Source organism: Stomoxys calcitrans, chromosome 5, assembly GCF_963082655.1.
Source record: "Stomoxys calcitrans chromosome 5, idStoCalc2.1, whole genome shotgun sequence".
Classification (NCBI taxonomy): Eukaryota; Metazoa; Arthropoda; class Insecta; order Diptera; family Muscidae; genus Stomoxys; species Stomoxys calcitrans.
The window spans coordinates 47,802,796-47,826,125 of NC_081556.1; the positions used below are offsets into that span (position 1 = coordinate 47,802,796).

Genomic DNA, 23,330 nt, shown 5'->3' on the forward strand with positions numbered 1-23,330 from the left:
ACTCTTCCGCAGCCGTTTTGAAATATTGTCCATAAGATCCTGCAGGCTGGTTTCCGCAGAGACTTTCGTAAATTCCATATGCAGTGGTCGTGAATCCAATTTGGTTTGCGTAATAAGCCTATATGTGGGTAAAATGTCAACCTCATGTTGGATTAACGATGTCCTTAATATGTAAAATATGTCTTTAGAATATTCTAGGTCCATAAACAAGGTCAAGGTTTCTTCCACACTATACTCTTTAATGGGGTTTTTTGGAGGCGTGAGAATGCTTTCTCTAATAATTTTTAAACGCGTTGGGCTTGCATCAGCAACAGATTTTGTAATTTGCGATCTAACTATTTGCAACATTGCAACATTTTCGGGGTTTTCTATCTTGATTCGGGCATCCGTTCGAACATTTTTTTTGTATTTTACTTTGATTATTTGCAACCGAAAGTTGGAATAAAAGGAAAAACGAAATATCGTTTGAATTGCAAACATGTTGTGTCTAACTTTTGTCACTGTTCATCCCGAATTTGGCTCTAATGCCAACATTTCTTCTTTTACCCTCTTGAAACAAAGTACCTTTCGCCCATTTCATCTAATTGCCAACACTGGCGGGCAACAAGTGTGACGACCAGAGTGTGAGAGCCATTTTATTGTTCTCTTTGCTCGCATTTGTTGCATGCTGTATGACTGAATATTTGACTCATGCTTCGTGCTTTGTGTTACTTCGTTAAGTTACCATTTACTTATTGTTTTTGTGTTTGCATTCTTTCGTTTTCGTCGTTGTGTTTAACGAAGTCTTTGCTGGATGCATGTGTTGTGTTCTGGCTCGCTGGTAGACCACAACTTGACAACGGCCATTCAATGCTGGCAATTCAATGCTCTATGTGTTAACGTCACAAACGGCTGTGCGGGGAGAAAATTTATTTTTTCAAAAAAGGTAAAAAAATTGAAAACGGGGAATAGAGAATGCCTGAGAGTATGGTGCGCACATTGCACTACATTTTCCAATTTGTGCGGACTCAAATAACATGTTGCGTAGAATGTGGGAATGGGACGGAGAAAAAATTAAATTTTTTCTCTTTCTGGTTTTATACCCATCACCATAGGATGGGAGTATACCAACCTTGTCATTTCGTTTGTAACGCCACGAAATATTCGTCTAAGACCCCATAAGGTATACATATTCCTGATCGTCTCGACGTTATGAGTCGATCTTGTCATGTCCGTCCGTCCACTCTTAATATTGATATAAGTCTTTGGAGAATGCAAATGGGCCATAACGGACAGGTTTGGATAAAGCTCCCATATAAACCGATCTCCAGATTTGACTTCTTGAGTCCCTGAAAACCGCAATTTTGACTGAAATTTTGCATGTAGTGTTCTGTTATGACTTCCAACAACTGTTCCAAGTCCGGTTCAAATCGGTCTATAACCTGATAAAGCTCTCATTTGACTTCTTTAGCCCCTGGAAACCACAATTTTTGCCCTGATATAGCTCCCATATAAACCGATCCCCTGATTCGACTTCTTGACCTCTTACAAGCCACAATTATTTTGTATAAATATTTAGCAAAATCCATGGTGATGGGTTCCCAAGATTCGGCCCGACCGAACATAACACGCTTTTACTTGTTTTGACTCCTTCCACTTTCGTCGCAGACGGCCATTCCTCCATTCCATCCAAATTCTTAATGCCAAATCAGTGATGCCAACAGTCAAAAAACACTAAAATGCTGCTTTGGCATTTTTTAACCGAAAGGTACAATTTTTTACGCAATACGGTAATAAAAAATTCTCAAATCAAGTGGATTTGGGCTGCAGTGTAAACGGCGGTTTTTTTTAGATTTTTGAACAAAGGTAAACATTTTTTTTAAGCCACATCTTTTTACTACCATTGAAAATCATTTTCTTAATTTTTTACGACCACAATTTAGCAATGAAGAGAAAATTTCGATATAAAATCCCACCTGTAGTCAAATGTAGAAGGCTAATCTCCAAAAATGGGTTTTTACATAAAAACCATCAAATGATGCCAAAATAGTTTCAAGAAATATCACAGCTATCAGACTCACTTAGACGTTTTCGTCCATTGTGATACCACAGGTACAGAAGAAAAAAGATGCGTTCTAGTTCCTACCGTTGAATCATCCAGATTGCTTTTAAAAAAGCTCAATAACTCGTGAATGTTCACGTCCGCTATATCAGACAGGTTCTCAAAGAAATGAGAACCTAAATTGCTAGTGCGGGACGCACACACAGAAGGTGTTCTATAGTCTCTTCTTCTTCGGTGTCCTCACAGCTTCTGCAAAAGTCGTTGCTGGAAACCTTCAGTCTGTCAGCATGTTTTCCGATTAGACAGTGACCTGTCATGACGGACATAATGACTGAGACGACTGTTCTGGCCAATGAAGGCAAAACAGTAGACCTCTTCATGTCTAGATTAGGCAACATAGTTTTCGAATGTTCCCAGCCCTCTCTTTGTGACCATCTATCATTCGTTGTTCTTCGGGCCTGGTCCTGAAAACTTGGATTACATGTCGCTAGTGGCATACCAACAGATTTCAGTATCCCTGGAATGTGTAGGGTAGTTCCTAGTCTCGCTAGCTCATCCGCTTTACAATTCCCTGGATATCTCTGCGTCCCGGCACCTAGTCGCATACCAACAGATTTCGGTATCCCTGGAATGTGTAGGGTAGTTCCTAGTCTCGCTAGCTCATCCGCTTTACAATTCCCTGGGATATCTCTGCGGCCCGGCACCTAGTCGCTAGTGGCATACCAACAGATTTCGGTATCCCTGGAATGTGTAGGGTAGTTCCCAGTCTCGCAAGCTCATCCGCTTTACAATTCCCTGGGATATCTCTGTGGCCCGGCACATAGAACAGGTGAATTTTGAACTGTTCAGCCATCTCGTTGACAGATCTGCGACAGTCGAGGGCGGTTTTTGTGTTCAGAAATACATTATCCAGGGATTTAATGGCTGCCTGAGAATACATTTATGTCAATCGTCGTAATGACTTTATATCTTAGCCATTCTACCATTTCCTTAATTGCACGGATTTCTGCTTGATACACACTGCAGTGGTCGGGTAATATTTTCGATATGACCAGTTCAAGATCTTTAGAGTACACCCCAAAGCCCATCTGGTCGTTTAGTTTGAAACCATCCGTATAGAAGTCTATGTAACTTCTGTTGCCAGGGATATCGTAGTTCCAATCGGTTCTATCAGGAATAGTGGTACAGTAATTTTTATCAAAAAGCGGCTCAGGTAGGGTGTAATCCACACTGTCTGGAAAATCGGATATTGTACCAAGGATAACACAGTGTCCGTAGCCGCCACATGACCAATGAGAAAGCTCCCTTAACCTCACGGCAGTGGTCGCTCTAATTTGCCTAGCCACAATGTCCAGAGACATAAGATGTAGTATTAAATTCAGTGCATCAAATGGTGTCGTTCTCCGTGCGCTTGTGATGCACAAACAAGCCATTCTTTGGATCAGGTTAAGTATTGAGCAGTAGGTGGTTTTTTGAAGCGCCTTCCACCAAACCATAACACCATATAACATTATAGGTCTGACAACTCAGTATATACCCAAGGCATGATACGCGGTCTAAATCCCCAACTTTTGCCAATGGCTCTCTTGCAGGTGTATATGGCATAGACTTATTGAAGTGAGATTTTAATTTCTGTAATCTTTTTGTACTATAATTTTTTTTTCAAAAGTGTTAATTTCCTGGACTTCATGCATACAAATTATTGTCGTGTAATTCTCTGTGAACAATTTCCATGCTAACGGACGAAAAAATATTGTCTCTACTTCAATTTCGATTGAAAATTTTGATTTTTAGAGAGTTTTTCCAAAATCTTTGGTTCACTGCTAATTTTTTGACTGTCTTAAAGTGGCGACTTTTTTAAAATACATATGTATAACAACTCCAGCACGTTGAATAATTGTATCAATATTATTGCATATTCCGTTTTGCATTGACATGCCGTAACGGTAAATACGGCAGTCGTATTAGAAGAAAATCTTCGTTAAACAATTAAATCAATAATGACTTTTTCTTTTCTTGCGCTGCTATTATTTTCACCGCAACTGTATATAATGAAAAATGGTTATTCTCGAAAAAGCACCAAATGACACGCGGGTGTACCATGGTACTTTCGTTGCTTAAAAAGTATCACAAAAAGTACCATAGTATCAAAATTATCATCCCTGACCACAACTCGACAACGGCCAACTCTTTTGCTGGCAATTCAATGTTATATGTGTTAACGTCGCAGGCGGTTGTGTTTGAAAATCATTTTTCAAAAAAGGTTAAAAAATTAAAAAAAAGCAAAACAAAAAAAAGTATTAAAATATTTAAAAAAAAGTGAAACAATTTGACAAAAGAAAATTCGAAAGAGAAACTTTATTAAAAGTTAATAAAAAAATTAAAAAAAAAAATTCTTTTCAAATATAATTTCAGTTTCAAAACAAAAGCATCTCTCAACGAAAAATTTTTTGATTATTAATTTAAATCAACAACAAAAATCTAAACAAAACAACAACATGTTCAGCTCATTCACAGGTAAACAAAATAATCAAAAAATAAATACCTACATAGGTACCTATACATAGGGATTATAGTGCTTATATGTAGATATGTATGTATGTTTATAAGTATATATTTTTATAAAATATGGAATTGGGCATATAAAATTTTTTAATTTATAACCACAGCATTCTAGAATCATTTTGATGAAACCAAGAGTGATGAAATCATTGCGAATTCCTTCATTAACATCTGTTGACTTTTATTTATTAAAACAAAATGGTTTGGTTTTGGATATTACGACATAAGGCGGTGTCGACTTGTTTTTTTTTTATAAAAACAAAAAAATCAAAAAGAGAAGTATAGAAATATTTGAGTATATATGTATGCATGGGAACAAGAAACATCATGGGAAGAAAATATAAAAATAAAAACAAAAATACGTTTAAACACAAAATTGCGCAATATTTTAAAATCCAATACAATACATTATTTGTGGTGGAAGTTAATTTATTTTTTTGTTTTTTATAATAATTATTTTTTTTTGAAACATTTTTTTCTACAAAGTATCAAATTTTGTACAAATTCTTCAAAAAAAATTACAATATTATTTTCTTCATTTTAAATATAAAAAATTTTAAAGAAAATACATATCATATTACATGCTTAAATATGTATGGTTTTGAATAAGTAAACACGCAATATGCAAGGAAGGTGCCGATCCCATATAATAACAAATAAACATGTGTTAAGTTTGGCTAGGCCGATTCTTCAGAACTCACCATCATTCTATGGAAGGGCATATGGGTACTTTACATACCATATTTGTATGTAATCAGGCAAATATTGAAACTTCTAGGCACCGTAGCAGATTAATCGGAGATCGGTTTATACGAGATCTCTATCAGGTTCTAAATAGTTTTGAACCAAACTTACCCCAGGAATTGAACGTCATAACAAAACACTACGTTGAAAATTTAAGTAAAATCGGATAAGATTTGTGGCTTCCAATGGCTCAAAATCTTAAATCAAAAGATAGGTTTATATGGGACCGATTTGAATCGTTTGTTGGAAGTCATAACAGAACATCATGTGCAAAATTTCAGCCAAATCGGACAAAAATTGCGGCTTCCAGGGGCTCAAGAAGTCAAATCGGGAGATCGGTTTATATGGGATCTATACCCAAAACTGAACCGATACGGTTTCAATCCTTAACGATCTACAACAATATTAAGTGTCTGTGCAAATTTTCAAGCGGCTAGCTTTACGTGTTCGCAATCTTGGTTTCACAGACGGACGGACGGACATGGGTAGATCGACTCGGAACGTCGAGACGATCAAGAACAAATACTTTATGGGGTCTTAGACGATTATTTCGAGGTGTTGCAAACGGAATGACTAGATTAGTATACCCCTATCCTATGGTGGTGGGTTTAAAAATTGCTTAATATTGAAGTACTCGACTTATCGATTATTTTTTCTATTGTACTAAAGTGATAATATCGATGGATGCCACAAAACGAACAAATATTTTTTTTTAGGGGCCCACAAGTTCAAATCGAAGGGTCATTTTATGTGGGAGTTATATCCCACTCCAAGGGGTTCTTATGAACTAAAACATATTCGTCACGCATGTCAGGGGTCTTATACAGTCATCTGTTCTAAATTTCTGCGAAAGTGGAAGAAAAATAATAGTTCCATAACGCCAAGACTTTAAATCGAGAGATGGTATATATGGCAGCTATATTCAATTGTAATATGAACCATGGTGGTCAAGTATTTCCTGGGGTTACAGTAGAACTTTCTTTCTGTCTCAAATTTAACTTATATCGCAGAGGAATACGGTTTAAATAGGAAGTTTATAGATAAGTTTATTTAGGAACGTCAAGGAATGTCGAACTATAGTCCGATCACTAAACGTTGTCCGTTCTATGCCCCTTACGTCAGTTCAAGTCTGATATCGTAGCAGCGTTTATGTGCCGAAGTCTGTTAACCGTGAAATCAGAAAATCGGAAATTGACATAGAAAACGTCTTATCATCTACCTCGCTTGCAGCAACTTTTCTGCATAAGTGCGCCCTTAGTCCTATGTGTCTTGTAATGCTACCGAATGCCCTACTAACCTCCTTCCTACTTCTTCTGATTAAATGCATCGTTTTTTCACGATCCGGATCCCCCCTTATGATTTCATCATTCTTTGGAATGTTTCATTGTTCCAAAGTGCTAAACTTGTTCCTCGCCCTTAGCTAGGACTGCGTCTTCATGCAAGGCTTCGCTTTCAAAAATGCTATTTATGCCAGCCCTCTGGCTTTCACGTTCACGTTCGTCTGCCCTTTCATTCCTACTTATTCCTTGAATTCTCAATGTAGATCCCCTGGCCCATTCTCTCAGGTGTCCGATTCGAAACCTCTCCCATTCCTTCCAGGTTTCCTATCGTCGTCTTGATTATATCGCAATGGTGTGAGCTGCTTTCTTCCATCGCCTTAAGTCTCATAGTCGAAGTGGCTGCCTCACACTTAATCTGTATGTCTATGTGTCGGACATCTAGTGCTAGAGTGGTAGTGGTCATACATGTGTCCTCTAATGAATCCGTAAGACAACTAACCTGCTTCATACTTCGTCTCAGTAAATGCATTGTCTTCTCACGGTCCGGATCCCCCTCAGGATTCCATCATTCTTTGGAATGTTTTATTGTTCCTCTTCGCGCAAGGCTTCGCTTTCACAATGTATATTGATGCCAGCTCTCTGGCCTTCACGGTCAAATCGTCTGCCCTTTCATTTTCCCTTATTCCGCTTTGTCCCGAAACTCAAACCATGTCAATCGTGCCGTTCTCACAGAAGACGTTAATCTCCTTCCTACTCTCCTAGACATTCTGAGTCCTTACTTACCGTGCTCGCCCGACTGGCCGACTTGCTATCCTTAAAGATGTTCACACTCAACGTGTTAACATGGGATCGCTCGGATTTCCGCTGGCAGGACCGTATTACGGTCAGGCAGTCCGAAACAGATCTCCCCAGGCTCATTGTCTCAGGTGTTGTTTCAGGTTATTGATTCGAAACCTCTTCCATTACTTCCAGGTTTCCTATCGTCGACTCGATTATACCGCGATTGTGTGACCTGCTCCTATCTTCTGTCCATTTTCCCATCGCTTTAAATCGCATACCCCCATAGGCTGCCTCATACTTAATCAGTATGTCAATGGGTCGGATATCTAGTGCCCCAGTGGGAGTGTTCCTCTCGCTCCGCCTATGCCAAGACAACATATTCTCTGAACCTGTTATCCTTATGTTTCACTTTCAATCCACCAAATAACTGAGGTGTAAGTAAGTATTGATCTAATCACGCTCCTGTAGAACCGGAGGACTGTCCTCAGGACCGTTTCCTGTTTACGTAGTGCCCAACATCTTTGAGCCTTCTTAGTTCGCTCTCGAATGTGACGCTTCCATTTTCAGTTTCCTGTCCAAGATCATCTCTAAGTATTTGACATGGTCGGACATCGAAATCGTTCTGTTGAGGAAATGTGGCTTCTCAAGAACTTGAAAAATTCGATCCATTATGTAAGGTAATTGTGATTCAGCCGAACTTATCACGCAATAACTTGTTTTTAACATGCCGTTATATTCAATTTAGCCTTTAGTCCTTTGTGTTAAAATTATCAGAACTTAATTTTTCTGTTTGTCGTCATCCTTTTTCTCAACCTTGTTTGCTGGTTAGTCATCATTTGGAATTTTGTATCAACTGCAAACACATCTTGCACCATATAAACAGCCATATTACCTAATATCCGCAGTATCCTTCACAATTTTGTTGTTTATCTTAGCTTTCGCTTCTCTCTGGCCCTTTCTGCTCGCTCCTAAGCAACATATACACGTTCTTCTCACCAAGTTACACATATTGAAGCAACAGCAAGAATGTGACACGGTAAAATATATAAAGGATAAATTTATTTTTATTGCCTTTTTCTCTTGACTTGAACTTTCAAGGATGTCTTTCTTACTGGGACACAATTGAGAAAAAAAACCAACAACAGCAATTCATGAAGAGGGAGAGAAATCGCCATGGCGCCATCAACACTCAGTAACACCATGAAGCATTAGGTCATCAATTTGTAAAGTACCCATTGAAAAAAAAAAAAAAACAACACTGGAAACAATAAAAAACGGAAAATAGGAACCACTTCTGGTTATTCGTCATCGCAGCTTAAAAGGCAAATAAATATACAGAGGAAATAAAATTTTATAATTTGGTCGAAAATAAATGGCTCTCTCTTTGTCATTCATGGTCGATGTGATTCAAAAATAAACATTTTCTATAGTTGCATTAAATTCCCAAAGGTTTTCTATAATTTTCTAAATTCTATGGAAATTTAAAAACCATATAAATGAGAAGGCAATCATTGTCAACACGAATAAAACGATAGGTATTTTTTTTTTCCTAAAAAAGATTAAAGTGCACTCTTTCACTTTCTTATGGAAGGGAAATATTTCCGCTTTTGGTCACACCTTGCCTTTGAAATCCATTTCTTTCTTCTCCTTTTGGATTTAATTAATTTTTATTCATATTTAGTTTTCTAAATAGCTTTTGTATTTCATCAAATGGTTTTTGTTGTTGTTGTTCTGGGTCTTTCTTAATTTTCATCCCATTGTGTGTGTTGGTGGGAGACAAAAGAAATAACGTCATCGAACTTTCCTCCATCTCTCTATTGAATTTTGATAAATGGAAGTGCTTGTTTTTATTTTCATTTATTTTCGACAAAAAATAATCTTTGACAGCCATGCACACATACAATACTTCAATTTTGAACATTCATACATATATGTATGTAGTACCTACGTATAGATCTGTAGATATTCACTTTTAATTCAAAAAACTTTCCAAAGATTTCTTTGATTTATTCTTTCTTCTCTGTGAGAGGCTGGCTCACTTTGTTGTTTTTTCTTTATTTTTAGTTTTCCATCACATGCCATGCAATGTTTTTGTTGTTGTTTTTCGATAATGCCACCCCACCACCACACCTCCCCAAAAACACAACTACTTTAAGTAGACAAGAGGCCAGCATAACTTTGCATCTCTGCGGCTAGTGGAGTGTGGGACATTGAACGACAACAAAAAAAAACAACAACGATGCGGCAATAACGACAGCAAACAAATGTGTGCATTATGTTTGATGGTTTGTGAGATAACCAACGCATCAGCAAACGTCAACGTCAAATGCCAACCCCTGCGTCGCGACGCAGCATCAGCATCATTTGGTTAATGCTGTTAGTTGGGTCTCTGGTTCATTCGTTTGTTCGAACGTTTGGCATGACTGGGCCCGCATTTTCGATGAGTGAGTGTGGTTTTGGATACCATATGGAAGCATCAGCCACGCCGGTGGATGATGTGTATATCGTTGTTGTTGTTGATGATAGTGTTTTTGTTCCATACTCACACCCTGTCATGCAACACTTACATATATGAGATCAGTAGTATATTTTCTTCTTAGTCTTTTTTCAATATGATTTCTTCTTCATCTTCTACAACGTCCTCAATTAATTGCGTTTTAAATTTATAACATGGTTGTTGTTGTTTGTTGCTTCTGCTACTAATGTGCCGCCGCCACTGCTGTTATTGTGTTGTGGTTATTGTTGTTATGTTCGATTGGTAGTTTTTTATACCCCCCCAAAAACTCTTCATTGTTTTCTTTGCCAGCCATTAAGAAATAAGAGTCAGCAATTAAATGTCTTATGTTGCTCTCACCCTTTTAATTTTCCCCGTTCTCCCACACATATACTATTCAAGCACTCACTCACTCACTGACTTACTACCCGGTAATAAATCTCTCTTGCGCCATACTCAAGCCTCTATGGTTTACGAGTGTTGTTTTTGCTGCTGCTGTTTGTTTGGTTGTACATGTCATAATTGTTGATTTTCGTTTTTCTATTAGTAAGTGTTGTTGTTGTATGGTGGGGGGTGGTGGAATTGGTTGAGGTATGAGTGGTTTAGGGCGTTTGTTATATCGAATATCTATTGTGGAGAGTACACACCCGTTTTTACTGTTTTGTCGGCTTAATCATGCATAAGGAATTCATATTTTTTTAATTGGTATTAAAGCGATTATGAGATACGACATTTAATGGTTTTTCGGAATGCTTACGCATATATACATAGTTACACATGTGTGGATTAGAGTGATGTTGTTAACGACAGATTTATTGAAATGTTTTCGTTTATAGGCATTTTGACATAAACTAAAGGCAATGAACTTAAATTTTGAATTATTACCTATCTATAATTCGAAAATATAATTTAGCAACAAATAAACAAGTTTTTGTATATCAAAATTGAACAGAGTGATATTAGATACTTAATTGTAAGAAAATATTGTTGATCATAATTTTTTTATAGGTACCAAAAATTTACAACTAATTATTAAAAAAAATTTGTTTGGAGTTTTTATTTTTGTATTAAGTACCTACCTACAAACATTTTGGTTTTTATGTACTTAAAATTCGATTAAATTGTACAGTAGACAACGGTATAAGAAAATCCAAAAATTTCAACTTATAGTTTCTTCTACGGATACATAAAGATATATGCCCATATTCACAAAAATTAATGTACGAGAATTAAAACAGTTCTGCATTAAGTTTTGTGAATACCACTGATAGAATTTTTTCTTATATGAGTAGCGTCCATATTTGGTATCACTTCCAACAACTGTGCCAAGTATGGTTTGAATCGATTCATAACTTGATATAGCTGCAATATAAACCGATCTTGACTTCTGGAGCCACTAGAGGGCGCTATTCTCATCATTGGGTGAAATGAATAGCAATTTATTCTCGTCATTCGAGTTTTGCTATGGCTTCCAACAGCTGTGCTAAATATGGTTTAAATCGGTCTATAATCAGATATACCAGCCATATATACCGATCTTGGATCTTGACTTCTTGACGACATATGAAAAAAAAAAATTTTTTAGACCGTGAAAAAAAGGCGCAGCGGAGCGGGCCCGGTCTAGCTAATTTTAGATATTCGTATTCCTTCCTGTAGGAGCTCAGGAATCAAATAAAGAATCGAATTTTAGTGGAGCTTTATCATGTTATGAACTAAGCTAGTACATACTTGGTATAGGTACAAAAAAAAAAAAAAAAATAAAATAGGCAAAGTTTCAGCGCACTTTAGAGCACATGTGCACAGTGTTTGCTAGCCCATGGGCTTATGTTCTTATGCACATGCACATTAGGGTGCAAAAGTGTGTGCGTATGCCCAGCACTGCTCTAGAGACTTAAAGGGTAAAATCGGGACATCGTGAATTTGTGCAAAATTTCAATCCCTTAACTTTACTCTCTCGAAAGTAACATGCTTTCGATAAACGGACGGACTTACGGATAACGGCGGACATAGTTATATCGACTTTGAATGTCATTAACGGATGTATATGCTTTTAAGGTTCTCCGATCAATATTTCTATAAGTTACAAACGAAATGGCGAAGAGAGTACACCCCATCCTATGGTGGAGGGCGATGGTAGGAAAAATGTTTAATGAAACAAGTAAAAACGGCCGGGCCGAACTTTAGATACCCACCACCTGGGGTATACATATTAACCCTTTTACGTCAAGTCCGCTGAAAAATACACTGACTATAAAACCTTAGCAGCTATATTGCATTATTGTCCGATCTGGACCACAATCGCCAGGGACGTCGAGGGGTCTAATCCAATTTGCTGTCTAAGTGGTCTAAAACGGGAGATTGATTTATATGGTAGCTATAACCAAACAATTTAGTTCGATCTACACCCTATTCAGAATGTGTAAGGTAGAGATGTGCACGTGAGTGATTTTTCACTCACGCTCACGAGACAAAAAAATTACTCACGGACGACATTTTTATATCGACTCACGTTCACGCACACTCACGAGACAAAAACCATACTCAAGCCCGAAAAAGTCATGACTCACGCGAAAAATCAAAAATTATAGCGGCAACCCTTGAAACCATTATGGCTACAATTGCTGGTTTCATTTTTGTTTGTTTTATCGGTTTAAATTTTTTAAATTCTTTCGTTTAAAAAAAAAATAAATTAAATATAGTGCAGATAAAAAAGGGTTCACGCGTGGTTCACTCGTGATTTCTGCGAAATCGTGTAATAAATTTGCTTTTTATGGCCCCAGACTTTTAACCGGGAGTTCGGCATAGACCGATTTAGACTATATTCGTTACAAACGTGGAGGATTAAACAACTCATTGTACCAAATTTCAGCAAAATCGACTAAAAATGAGCCCAAGTACTTAAATCGGTATATGTATGTATACGGCAGTTATATCAGAATATAGATCTATCGGAACCTTATAGAGCACGTATGCCGAAAAGACTAACATATATCACTGTGCTAAATTTCACTGAAATTGGGTAGTAAATGACCCTTTCAAGGGCTACGATTGGAAAATCGGTCTATATAGCAGCTATATCCAAATCAGAACCGATGTGGGCTGTATTGAACATGGATATCGAAAGACCTAACACAACTCACTGTCCGAAACTTCAGCGAGATCGGATAATAAATGTTGCTTTAATGGGCCTGCAAAGTTTCAGCTCAATATCTCTTTTTTTAAAGACTGTAGCGTGATTTCAACAGACAGATAGACGGATAAGACTAGGTCGTCTTAGGTTTTTAAGACGATCACGAATATATATACTTTATAGGGTTGAAACGGATATTTCGATGTGTTGCAAACGGAATGACAAAATGAATAAACCCCCATCCTTCGGTGGTATGTATGAAAATGAAAAACACCTAACTTTTTCCGCGTGTCATGCATTGGGTGTATATTGCAGTTGTCAGACCTATAATGCTATATGGTGTTGTGGTCTGGTGGACGGCGCTGCGAAAATCCATCTACTGCTCAATTCATAGCCGGATCCAAAGAATGACTTGCTTGTGCATCACAGCCGCACTAAGGACGACACCATCTGATGCACTGAATTTAATACTACATCTTATGCCTCTGGATATTGTGGCTACCCAAATTGCAGCGACCACTGCCGTGAGGTTAAGGGAACTTTCTCATTGGTCATGTGGCGGCTAGGGACACTGTGTTATCCTTGATACAATGTGCGATGTTCCAGGCAGTGTGGATTACACCCTACCAGAGCCGTTTTTTGATAAAAATTACTGTACCACTATTCCTGATAGAACCGATTGGAACTACGATATCCCTGGTACCAGAAGTAACATAGACTTCTATACGGAAGGTTCCAAACTAAACGATCGGCTTTGGGGTGTACTGTAAGGATCTAGAACTGGTCATATCGAAAAGGTTACCTGACTACTGCAGTGTGTATCAAGCAGAAATCCTTCCAATTAAGGAAGTGGTAGAATGGCTAAGATATAATGTCATAACGACGATTGGCATAAATATCTTCTCAGTCAGCCATTAAATCCCTGAAGAATATATTTCTGAACACAAAAACAGCCCTCGACTGTCGCAGATCTCTCAAAGAAATGGCTGAATAGTTAAAAATTCACCTGTTCTGGGTGCCGGGCCACAGAGATATCCCTGGGAATTCTAAAGCAGACGAGCTTGCGAGACTAGGAACTACCTTACACACTCCAGGGACACTGGCATCTGTGGGTATGCCTCTAGCGACATGTAAGCTAAGTTTTCAGGACCAGCCTCGGAGGAGAACGAATGATAGATGGTCACAAAGAGGGGGTTGTGAGCATTCCAAAACTATGTGGCCTAATCTAAACTTGAAGAGGTCTACTGCTTTGCTGTCATTGGCTAGAACAGACGTTTCAGTCATTGTGTCCGTCAGGTCACTGTCTAATCGGAAAACATGCTGACAGACTAAAGGTTGCCAGCAACGACTTTTGCCGAAGCTGTGGGAAGAAGAGACTATAGAACACATTCTGTGTATGTGTCCCGTACTAGAAGTTAGAAGGAGTTCCACTTTAGGTTCTCATTTCTTCGAGAACCTGTCTGATTTAGCAGATGTGAACAAGTTATTCAGCTTTTTAAAACGATGTGGATGGTTCAACGATAGGAACTAGAAGGCATCTTCCTTCTTCTGTTCCTGTGGTATCACAATGGACGAAAACGTCTAAGTGAGTCTGATGGCAGACTGACACTTAAATCTAAACTAACTTTTTCCAAAATATTTATATTTTTATTACCACACAAAGTATTTGGGTCCTATTTGTTGTTGTAGCCACATTTTCATGTGGAGATAGTGATCTTTATCAGGTTCTTATGTGTGAACATGCTCGCGTTCCGGTCCATAGGACCGATCGCCGCTGAAACATAATGTCCATTTGTTATTTAAAGGTGCCGCCGGCTTCTCACTTAGACTCTCCGCTCGATGCTGCTAATAGTTCGCGACTCCAATTCCTACCACCAGTGTAGTTTGTATATTAAATTTTTTTTTTTTGCATGATACATTGTATAAACGTATCAGGGATTATTTTAACTTTGAATTCTGAATTTGGACATAAAATTCTTTATTTATTTTAATCTAAATAGAACAAACACCTATAAACACATAATATAGGAAGTATTTTCATTTAAAATTTCACGCTGAGTGAGCAGATTATCTAAACAAAGAGTTAAAATCGGATAGTAACAAAGAAAATTAAAATTGAATTCCATTACAGTTGCTTGGCTTCCCCTTCCTATCCTGCCCTACCAAAAAACTATAAGGAAATAATTTCAAATTCTTTTCCAATACAATGTGAACAACAAGAAATGGCTTTTCTTTAGTTATTATCCACAATCAGTGAAAACATGTTCCCCTCTCCTCTAACCCTCGAAATTTCATTAAACTAATTTCGAAAGATTGCTTATAGCTCATACCGCGCGTTAATATCAATGATGATACATATTTTTTGGGGAATTTGTTTGCAAAATAAGAAATGAAAAGAAAATATTAGGGAAAAACAGAAAAACATACAGACACATGTTGCGGCTAATATATGTATGTATATCTTCAGCCATCCACTTCCTCCAAATTCCCCTATCAACCAACCAAACAAGCAACCTTCTCGCATCTATGTTTATTAGAAATGCCGTCACGTAAAGTGCTCATTGACTAAATTTAGCTAAACAAAGAAAGAATTGTAGCCTTTTCGGTTTCGAACTAAAAAAAACAACTCAATAATTTACTGTATACTTTTGCCATTTTAGCCATTTGACCACAAAGAACTCAGAACTGTTCAAAGAATGAAACGTGCTTAGATTTTTTTTTGTGTAAAATAACTCTCAATGACAGGTGAAGTAAGGAAAGAAATTATTACAGTAACGATTTAATGGAATTTTAAGTAGAAATTTCAAATTTTAATAAAATTAAAATTTTGGACTTTTTTCAACAGAAATTTTCCTAGAGAAGAAAAATTTTTAGTAATTGTTGCATGAATTAAAATTTAGGCATAATATTTACTTGGAACTTAGTATTGAAAAAATGGAAAGGTACAAATAAAATAATTTTAAGAACAACTTCAGAGAAAACTATTTTTGAGGAAGAAAGTTAAATGTCGGGGTATCCAACTCTATTGTTTCCCCTGAACATCGTCAAAATGTGGGTTGTGTGTTCTATCGATTCTTCCACAGTGTGTGTTCTTCGGAAATCAGTTTTCTGACTCCTGACTTGAGGTTGTTTGGTTAGGTTAGGTATGAGTGGCAGTCCTTTACAGACTTACTTAGACAATTTTTAGTCCATTGTGATACCACAGTAGCGACAGACCAAGGCTTCTGGCGGGAATCGGACCTACGACCCCTGCACTGGTAATCCAGGAACGCTACCAACTCGGCTACCGGGGCGCCAGAAATACAAGATTTTCTAGAAGAGCGTACCGGTTTGTAATCCTTTGGTAGGTGATCGGACCATGAACTACTGAGAGATTTCTTTTTTCGTAAGGTTCGTATGTGGAATCGACTTCCAGCAGATGTCTTTCCCGCTACTTACGACCTGCAGAAATTCAAAGCACATGTCAATAAACACTGCTCCCTCCTTCGTACTATCCTCTCCAACGCAATACACTGCGTATATTGGGGATATCTCTTGCGTGTTGTTTGATTGAAAAAAAAAAAACAAGTAGAGGCTTGCTAGGTTCGGCCGGGCCGAATCTTATACACCCTCCACCATGGATCGCAATTGTCGAGTTCTTTTTCCGGTATCTGTTTTTGGGCAAACAAAAGATAAAAGGAAAGAATTTGCTATGGTATTGGAGCTATATCAAGTCATGGTTCAATTCGGACCATAATTGAATTGAATGTTGGAGACCATAGTAATCATTGTATATAATGTTAGCCAATTCGAATAGGAATTGCGCCCTTTAGGGGTTTAATAAGTAAAATAGAGAGATCGGTATATATGGGAGCTGTATCAGGGTATAAACCGATTCAAGCCATATTTGACACGTGTGTTGAAGTTCATGGCAGAAGCGTTGTACAAAATTTCACCCAAATCGGACAATAATTGCGCCCTCTATAGGCTCAAGATATCCAGACCCCTGATCGGTTTATATGGCAGCTATATCAGGTTATGAACCGATTTAAACCATATTTGGCACAGTTGTTGGAAGTCATAACAAAACACGTTATGCAAAATTTCAGTCAAATCGGATTGCGCCCTCCAGTGGCTCAAGAAGTTAAGACCCCAGATCGGTTTATATGGCAACTATAACAGGTTGTGAACCGATTCCAACCATACTAAGCACAGTTGTTGGAAATCATAACAAAACACTTCATGCAAAATTTCAGCCAATTTGGATAAAAATTGCTCCCTCTAGTGGCTCAAGAAGTTAAGACCCCAGATCGGTTTATATGGCAACTATTGGGTTGCCCAAAAAGTAATTGCCGATTTTTCATATAGTCGGCGTTGACAAATTTTTTCACAGCTTGTGACTCTGTAATTGCATTCTTTCTTCTGTCAGTTATCAGCTGTTACTTTTAGCTTGCTTTAGAAAAAAAGTGTAAAAAAAGTATATTTGATTAAAGTTCATTCTAAGCTTTATTAAAAATGCATTCACTTTCTTTTAAAAAATCCGCAATTACTTTTCGGGCAACCCAATATATGAAGTTATTAACCACTTTAGGCCATTCTTGGTACAGTTGTTGGAAGTCATAACAAAACACGTCATGCTGAATTTTGGCCAAATCGGATAGGAATTGCGCCTTCTAGAGGCTAAAGAAGTCAAGACCCCAGATCGGTGTATATGGCAACTATATCAAGTTATTAACCGATTTAGGCCATTTTTGGTACAGTTGTTGAAAGTCATAACAAAACACGTCATGCTGAATTTCAGCCAAATCGGCTCTAGTGGCTTAAGAAGTCGAGACCCATGATCGGTTTATATGGCAACTATTTCAGGTTATAGACCGATTTGAACTATACTTAGCACAGTTTTTGAAAGTCATAATGAAACACGTCATGCAAAATTTCAGCCGAATCGGATAGGAATTACGTCCTCTACAGGCTCAAGAAGTCAAGACAGCAGATGGGTTTATATGACAGCTATTATCAGGTTAAGAATCGATTTCAACCATACTTAGCACAGTTGTTGGAAATCATAACAAAACACTTCATGCAAAATTTCAGCCAATTTGGATAAAAATTGCTCCCTCTAGTGGCTCAAGAAGTCAAGATCCAAGATTGGTTTATATGGCAGCTATATCAAAACATGCACCGATATGTCCCATTTATAATCCCAACCGATCTACACAAATAAGAAGTATTTGTTCAAAATTTCAAGCTTCTAACTTTATTTCTTCGAAAGTTAGCACGGACGGACGGACATGGGTAGTCGATCTAGCCTAAAATGTCATGACGATCAAGAATATTTATACCTTATGGGGTCTCTATTTCGAGCAATTACAAACAGAATGACGAAATTAGTTTAACCCCATCCTATGGTGGAGGGTATAATAACTCTCTGTTTCAAATTTCAGCGAAATCATGTAATAAATGCAGCTTTCATGGGCTTCCGACCCTTAATTCTTTACAATTCTTTCTAAAACCAGTAAGGAAAGGCAAAAGTCGGACGGAGCCGACTTTATAATACCCTACACCTACAATAGAGTTATAAAGTAGGGCAATAGATATAAGTATATGAGAGCTATATCTTAATCTGAAACGACTTTTTTCGAACAGATCGTTTGAAACTACGGCCACATAAGTGGAAATCCGGCAATAAAAATATATGGGAACTATATTCAAATCTAAACCGATATTGATGAAATCTTGCAGATATGTTGAGATCAGTAACAAAACAATCCATGTCAAATTTTGTGCAGATCGTATTGTAGCTACTACAGTGCAAATCGCGCGATACATATATATAGGAGCTTAGATATAGCTTAGATATTGCAGATATGTTAAAATCAGTAACAAAACAATCCACGCCAAAATTTTGTCCAGATCGGTTGAAAATTGTAGTTACTACGGCCATTTAAGTGGAAATCGGGCTATACATATATATTGGAACTATATCAAAAGCAGAATCGATTTTGATGAAATCTTGCATATATGTTAAGATTAGTAACAAAACAGTCCGTGCCAAATTTTGTGCAGATCGGTTGAAAGGTGTAGTTAGGTTAGGTTAGGTTTAAGTGACAGTCTGCCATCAGACTCACTTAGACGTTTTCGTCCAATGTGATACCACAGAAACGGAAGAAGGAAGATGTTTTCTAGTTCCTACCGTTGAACCAACCAGATCGCTTTGAAAAGCCCAATAACTTGAGAATGTTAACATCCGCTAAATCTGACAGGTTCTCAAAGAAATGAGAACCTAAAGTGGAACTCCTTTTAGCTGCTAGTGCGGGACACACACATAGAAGGTGTTCTATAATCTCTTCATTTTCGATGTCCTCACAGCTTCTGTCAGCATGTTTTCCGATTAGACAGTCACCTGTCATGGCGGACACAATGACTGAGACATTTTTTGAAACAGACATACTGTTTATCATTGATAAGTCTTAAAATGGATCAATATGAGTCATAGAATAGCATGGTCTTAATATAAGATGTATTTCCCATGTAACCGGGAATTTTTATATATCTTCTTGGAGGGAAATCACATTTCTTTATATCTGAACCATTTAAATACAATAGTGTTATACTATTGTATTGTATTTAAATGGTTCAGATATAAAGAAATGTGATTTCCCTCCAAGAAGATGATTGTTATCAAGATGATTAACCATAGAACCGTGTCACAAGTCTTACCATATACATTTTTACAAGATTTCTCTTTGACATCACAGAGTTAAGTAAAACTTCAGTTCAAGATTTTTGGCTTTTGTTTGAAAGCATTCTGAAAGAGTTTGATTGAAAGTTTTCTAAGCTCCTTACCTTATATACCTACACTGTTATTCAGAAAACTTAATATAGATTTAAAAAAGTTTTATTTGACGGACTTTCTTTAAAGAACTGTCAAATGAACCTATTTTTAAGGCTTTATAAAGTTTTGTGAATAAGGCCGATTTTTTTATACACCACCACTGTGGTACAGGGTATTATAGATTTGTGCATTTGTTTGCAACGCTAAGTAGGAGAAGAGCTAGACCCATTAATAAGTATACCGATCGACTCAGAATCACTTTCTGATTTGATTTAGCCATGCCCGTCTGTCCGTCCGTCCGAAAATCGGTCTAGATTTAGCTATAGCTCCCATATATATCTTTCATCCGATATGGCTGTTTAAGGTCGTAGAAGTCACAATTTTGGTCACATCTCTACAATATAGGGCGTGAGATGTTCGATTTCATGTCCCAGTATTTGTCATTAAAATTGGCACAGGTTCCGATACAACTCCCATATAAACTTTTATCCGATATGGCCTTTTAAAGATGTGGAAATCCAAATCTTTTGTCCTATTGTAGGAAAATCTTACAAGGTTCTAAATTGCTATTTCTATTGGTATTCAAATTAAAGTCTGACTAGATTTAGAGATAAGTTCTACATATAAAAAGTACTACATGCACTAGGTGGTGTAGGGCATTATATAGTCGGCACCGCTCGACTTTTGCCTTTCCTCACTGGTTTATTTTAGATATCATTTCCATTTAGAATCATCATATGAGAAAACAAACAAAACTTCAACGTCTTATATTTGTCACTTCACAAAGACAACTAGAAATACCACCATAAAAAAACCTACTCAACATTTGTTGGTTTAAGTTTTCTGTTTTTTTTGTTTTGTTGTCTGTCATAAAAATATATGACGTCAGTTTCTCATTTTCAGTTTATATGTCATGCATAAATTCTATTCACACTTGTCATCATACCTCTGTCACCTGTGTGCTTGGGTGTGAGTGGCTCCACATCACCATACAATTTATATGCAAATGTAAAACAATTTCCGTTTTCATTGTAATTTATTCGTAAAGTTGGATACGAATTTTTAATGAAAGTCAATGGAAAAAAAAAGTTTCAAAATTTATTAAAATTCTATTGGACTTCAAAATTGTCTATTTCTAATATTAAGAACAATCTATCTTTTTTCTATCTCTAACTGTCTATACTAAAACTGCTACTAACCAACTCTTTGCTTAATTCTTTAATTTCTCCTTCCTTGACTAAATACCGTAACGTAACGTAAACAGGCAATTCTAAATGTAAGTATCTGTCACTGTCTATCTAAGTTTCAAGTTTCTGCATATCTAAAGCACGTGCTACTAGTTGGAATTTAAAAATATTAGATTTTTCTGGAAAAAATAGAGCACTTTTTATTTTAGAAATTTTGAATGGATTGCCTTGTAGATTTGTTAATTCTTAACGAAAACTTATATATTTTAAGATATCATTAAGATTAAATTTTAAACTTTTCCCGTATACAATTATTTATTTTGGAATGCTTATAGAATGCCATAGAATATTATATTAAAGTTTTGTATGTAAACATTTTTAAAAAAATAAATCTTGAATTTTTAGAATTTTTTTACAAAAATTTTATGTGAATTCCATCATTTGTGTAATATTTGATCTTTTTTTTAATTCTATTCCTTTGGAAAAATTTCCAAATAGTTTGGGAACACTTTTGTTATAGACAATATTGCTAACAAAAATTAAAAAAAAGTCCCATTTTTCTTTTTAACAAAAATTTTATATGAATAGCCTCATTTGTAAAATAGTTGATCTTTATTTTGTTTTAATTCTTAGTATTCTCATTTTTTTTATAAAAAATTTTAAAATGATTTGAAGCAATAGAAATATTTTGACAAAATCTTATATATAACAGGTAAAAGCGTGCTAAGTTCGGCCTGGTCGAATCTTGTTAACACAACACCATGGATTCTGCTAAAAACTTATACAAAATAAATTTAGTTGAAGGCCAAAACATTATTCTACATACCAATCTTCTGTCAAAAATTAAAGCTTCTAGGAACCGAACAAGGATGATCGAGAGAACGGTTTACATGGGAGCTATATCAGGTTATAGACTGATTTGGACCGTATTTGGCACAGTTGTTGGAAGTCATAACAGAACACTACATGCAAAATTTCAGCTCAATCGGATAAAAATTGCGACTTCCAGGGGCTCAAGAAGTCTAATCTTGAGATCGGTTTATATGGGAGCTATATCAGGTTATAGACCGATTTGGACCGTACTTGGCACAGATGTTGAAAGTCATAACAAAAGCCACTGCATGCTCAATTTCAGCCAAATCGGACAAAATTTGCGGCTTTATGGGCTCAAGAAATGAAATCGGATGGGGTACCTTGGCCGCCCAACCCCCCAACCCCCCAAACCTACCAAATATATATGTATATATAGACCAATCACAACAATATGGGACTTAAAAGAAAGGTATTAAAGATAAGAAAACCTATCTGATATCCAATTGTCCGACCAAGTGTTTGGGGGCCCACCCCTTCCCCAAAACCACCCCCAAAAATGGACTTATTTACTGACCATGGCAATATGGGGCTTAAATAATAGGTATTTGAGTAGAGAATACGAATCTGAGATCCAAATGTGGGACCAAGTATTAGGAGCACCGCCCCTCTCCTAATTCATCCCCCAAAGAGAACAAATTTACGACCATAGCAATATGGGTCTTAAATGAAAGGTCTTTGGGAGTAAAGCACGAATCTGATATCAATCTTTGGGAAAAGGTGTCTATGGGGCCACGCCACCGCCATAACACCACCCAAATAGGGAGTTTTTGCTGACCATTGCAATATGGGGCTCACGAATGGGAGTAAAGCACGAATCTGATATCAATCTTCGGAAAAAGGTGTCTATGGGGCCACCCCACCGCCATAACACCACCCAAATAGGGATTTTTTGCTGACCATTGCAATATGGGGCTCACGAATGGGAGTAAAACACGAATCTGATATCAATTTTCGGAAAAAGGAGTCTATGGGGCCACCCCACCGCCATAACACCACCCAAATAGGGAGTTTTTGCTGACCATAAATAAGAGGTATTTTAGAGTAGAACACGAATCTGTTATGTATGTTCAAAGCCAAGTCACTGAGTGGCAGCCCCATCTCCCAAAACACCCCCCACGCCGGACATGTTTGCCGACTATGGAAAAATGGAGCTCAAAAGAAAGGTATTTGGGAGTAGACCACAAATCTTATATCAACATTCGGGACCAACTGCCTAGGGGATGTCTCACCAACTCCCAAATAGGACGAATTTGCTCACCAAGACAATTTGGGTCCTCAAGACAGTGGACCTCGTTATTGATAGATTTTAAGGTCCATACCCCAAATCGGACATATTTGCTGACTTTTGCAATAAGGGATTTAAATGAAAGGTATTTGAGATTAAACAAGAAAAAAGAGTTAAGTTCGGCTGGACCGAACTTTGGA

The 23,330-nt window shown here is 37.1% G+C and overlaps 1 protein-coding gene across 3 annotated transcripts in view; it reads left to right on the forward strand.

The window, feature by feature from the left end:
* Positions 1-4,208: 4,208 nt before the first annotated feature.
* The window catches only part of LOC106091979 (tol-Pal system protein TolA), a 64,575-nt gene continuing 45,453 nt past the window's right edge, over positions 4,209-23,330 (forward strand). The window contains exons 1-3 of one of the 3 annotated variants that reach the window (XM_059368966.1): positions 4,209-4,338; positions 4,457-4,558; positions 21,110-21,121. In XM_059368966.1, coding sequence (XP_059224949.1) covers positions 4,248-4,338; positions 4,457-4,558; positions 21,110-21,121 — 205 coding nt within the window. In that variant the 5' untranslated portion in view covers positions 4,209-4,247. The remainder of the gene's footprint in view (positions 4,339-4,456; positions 4,559-21,109; positions 21,122-23,330) is intronic. The other 2 variants (XM_013258704.2, XM_059368967.1) reach the window with 2 other exon arrangements.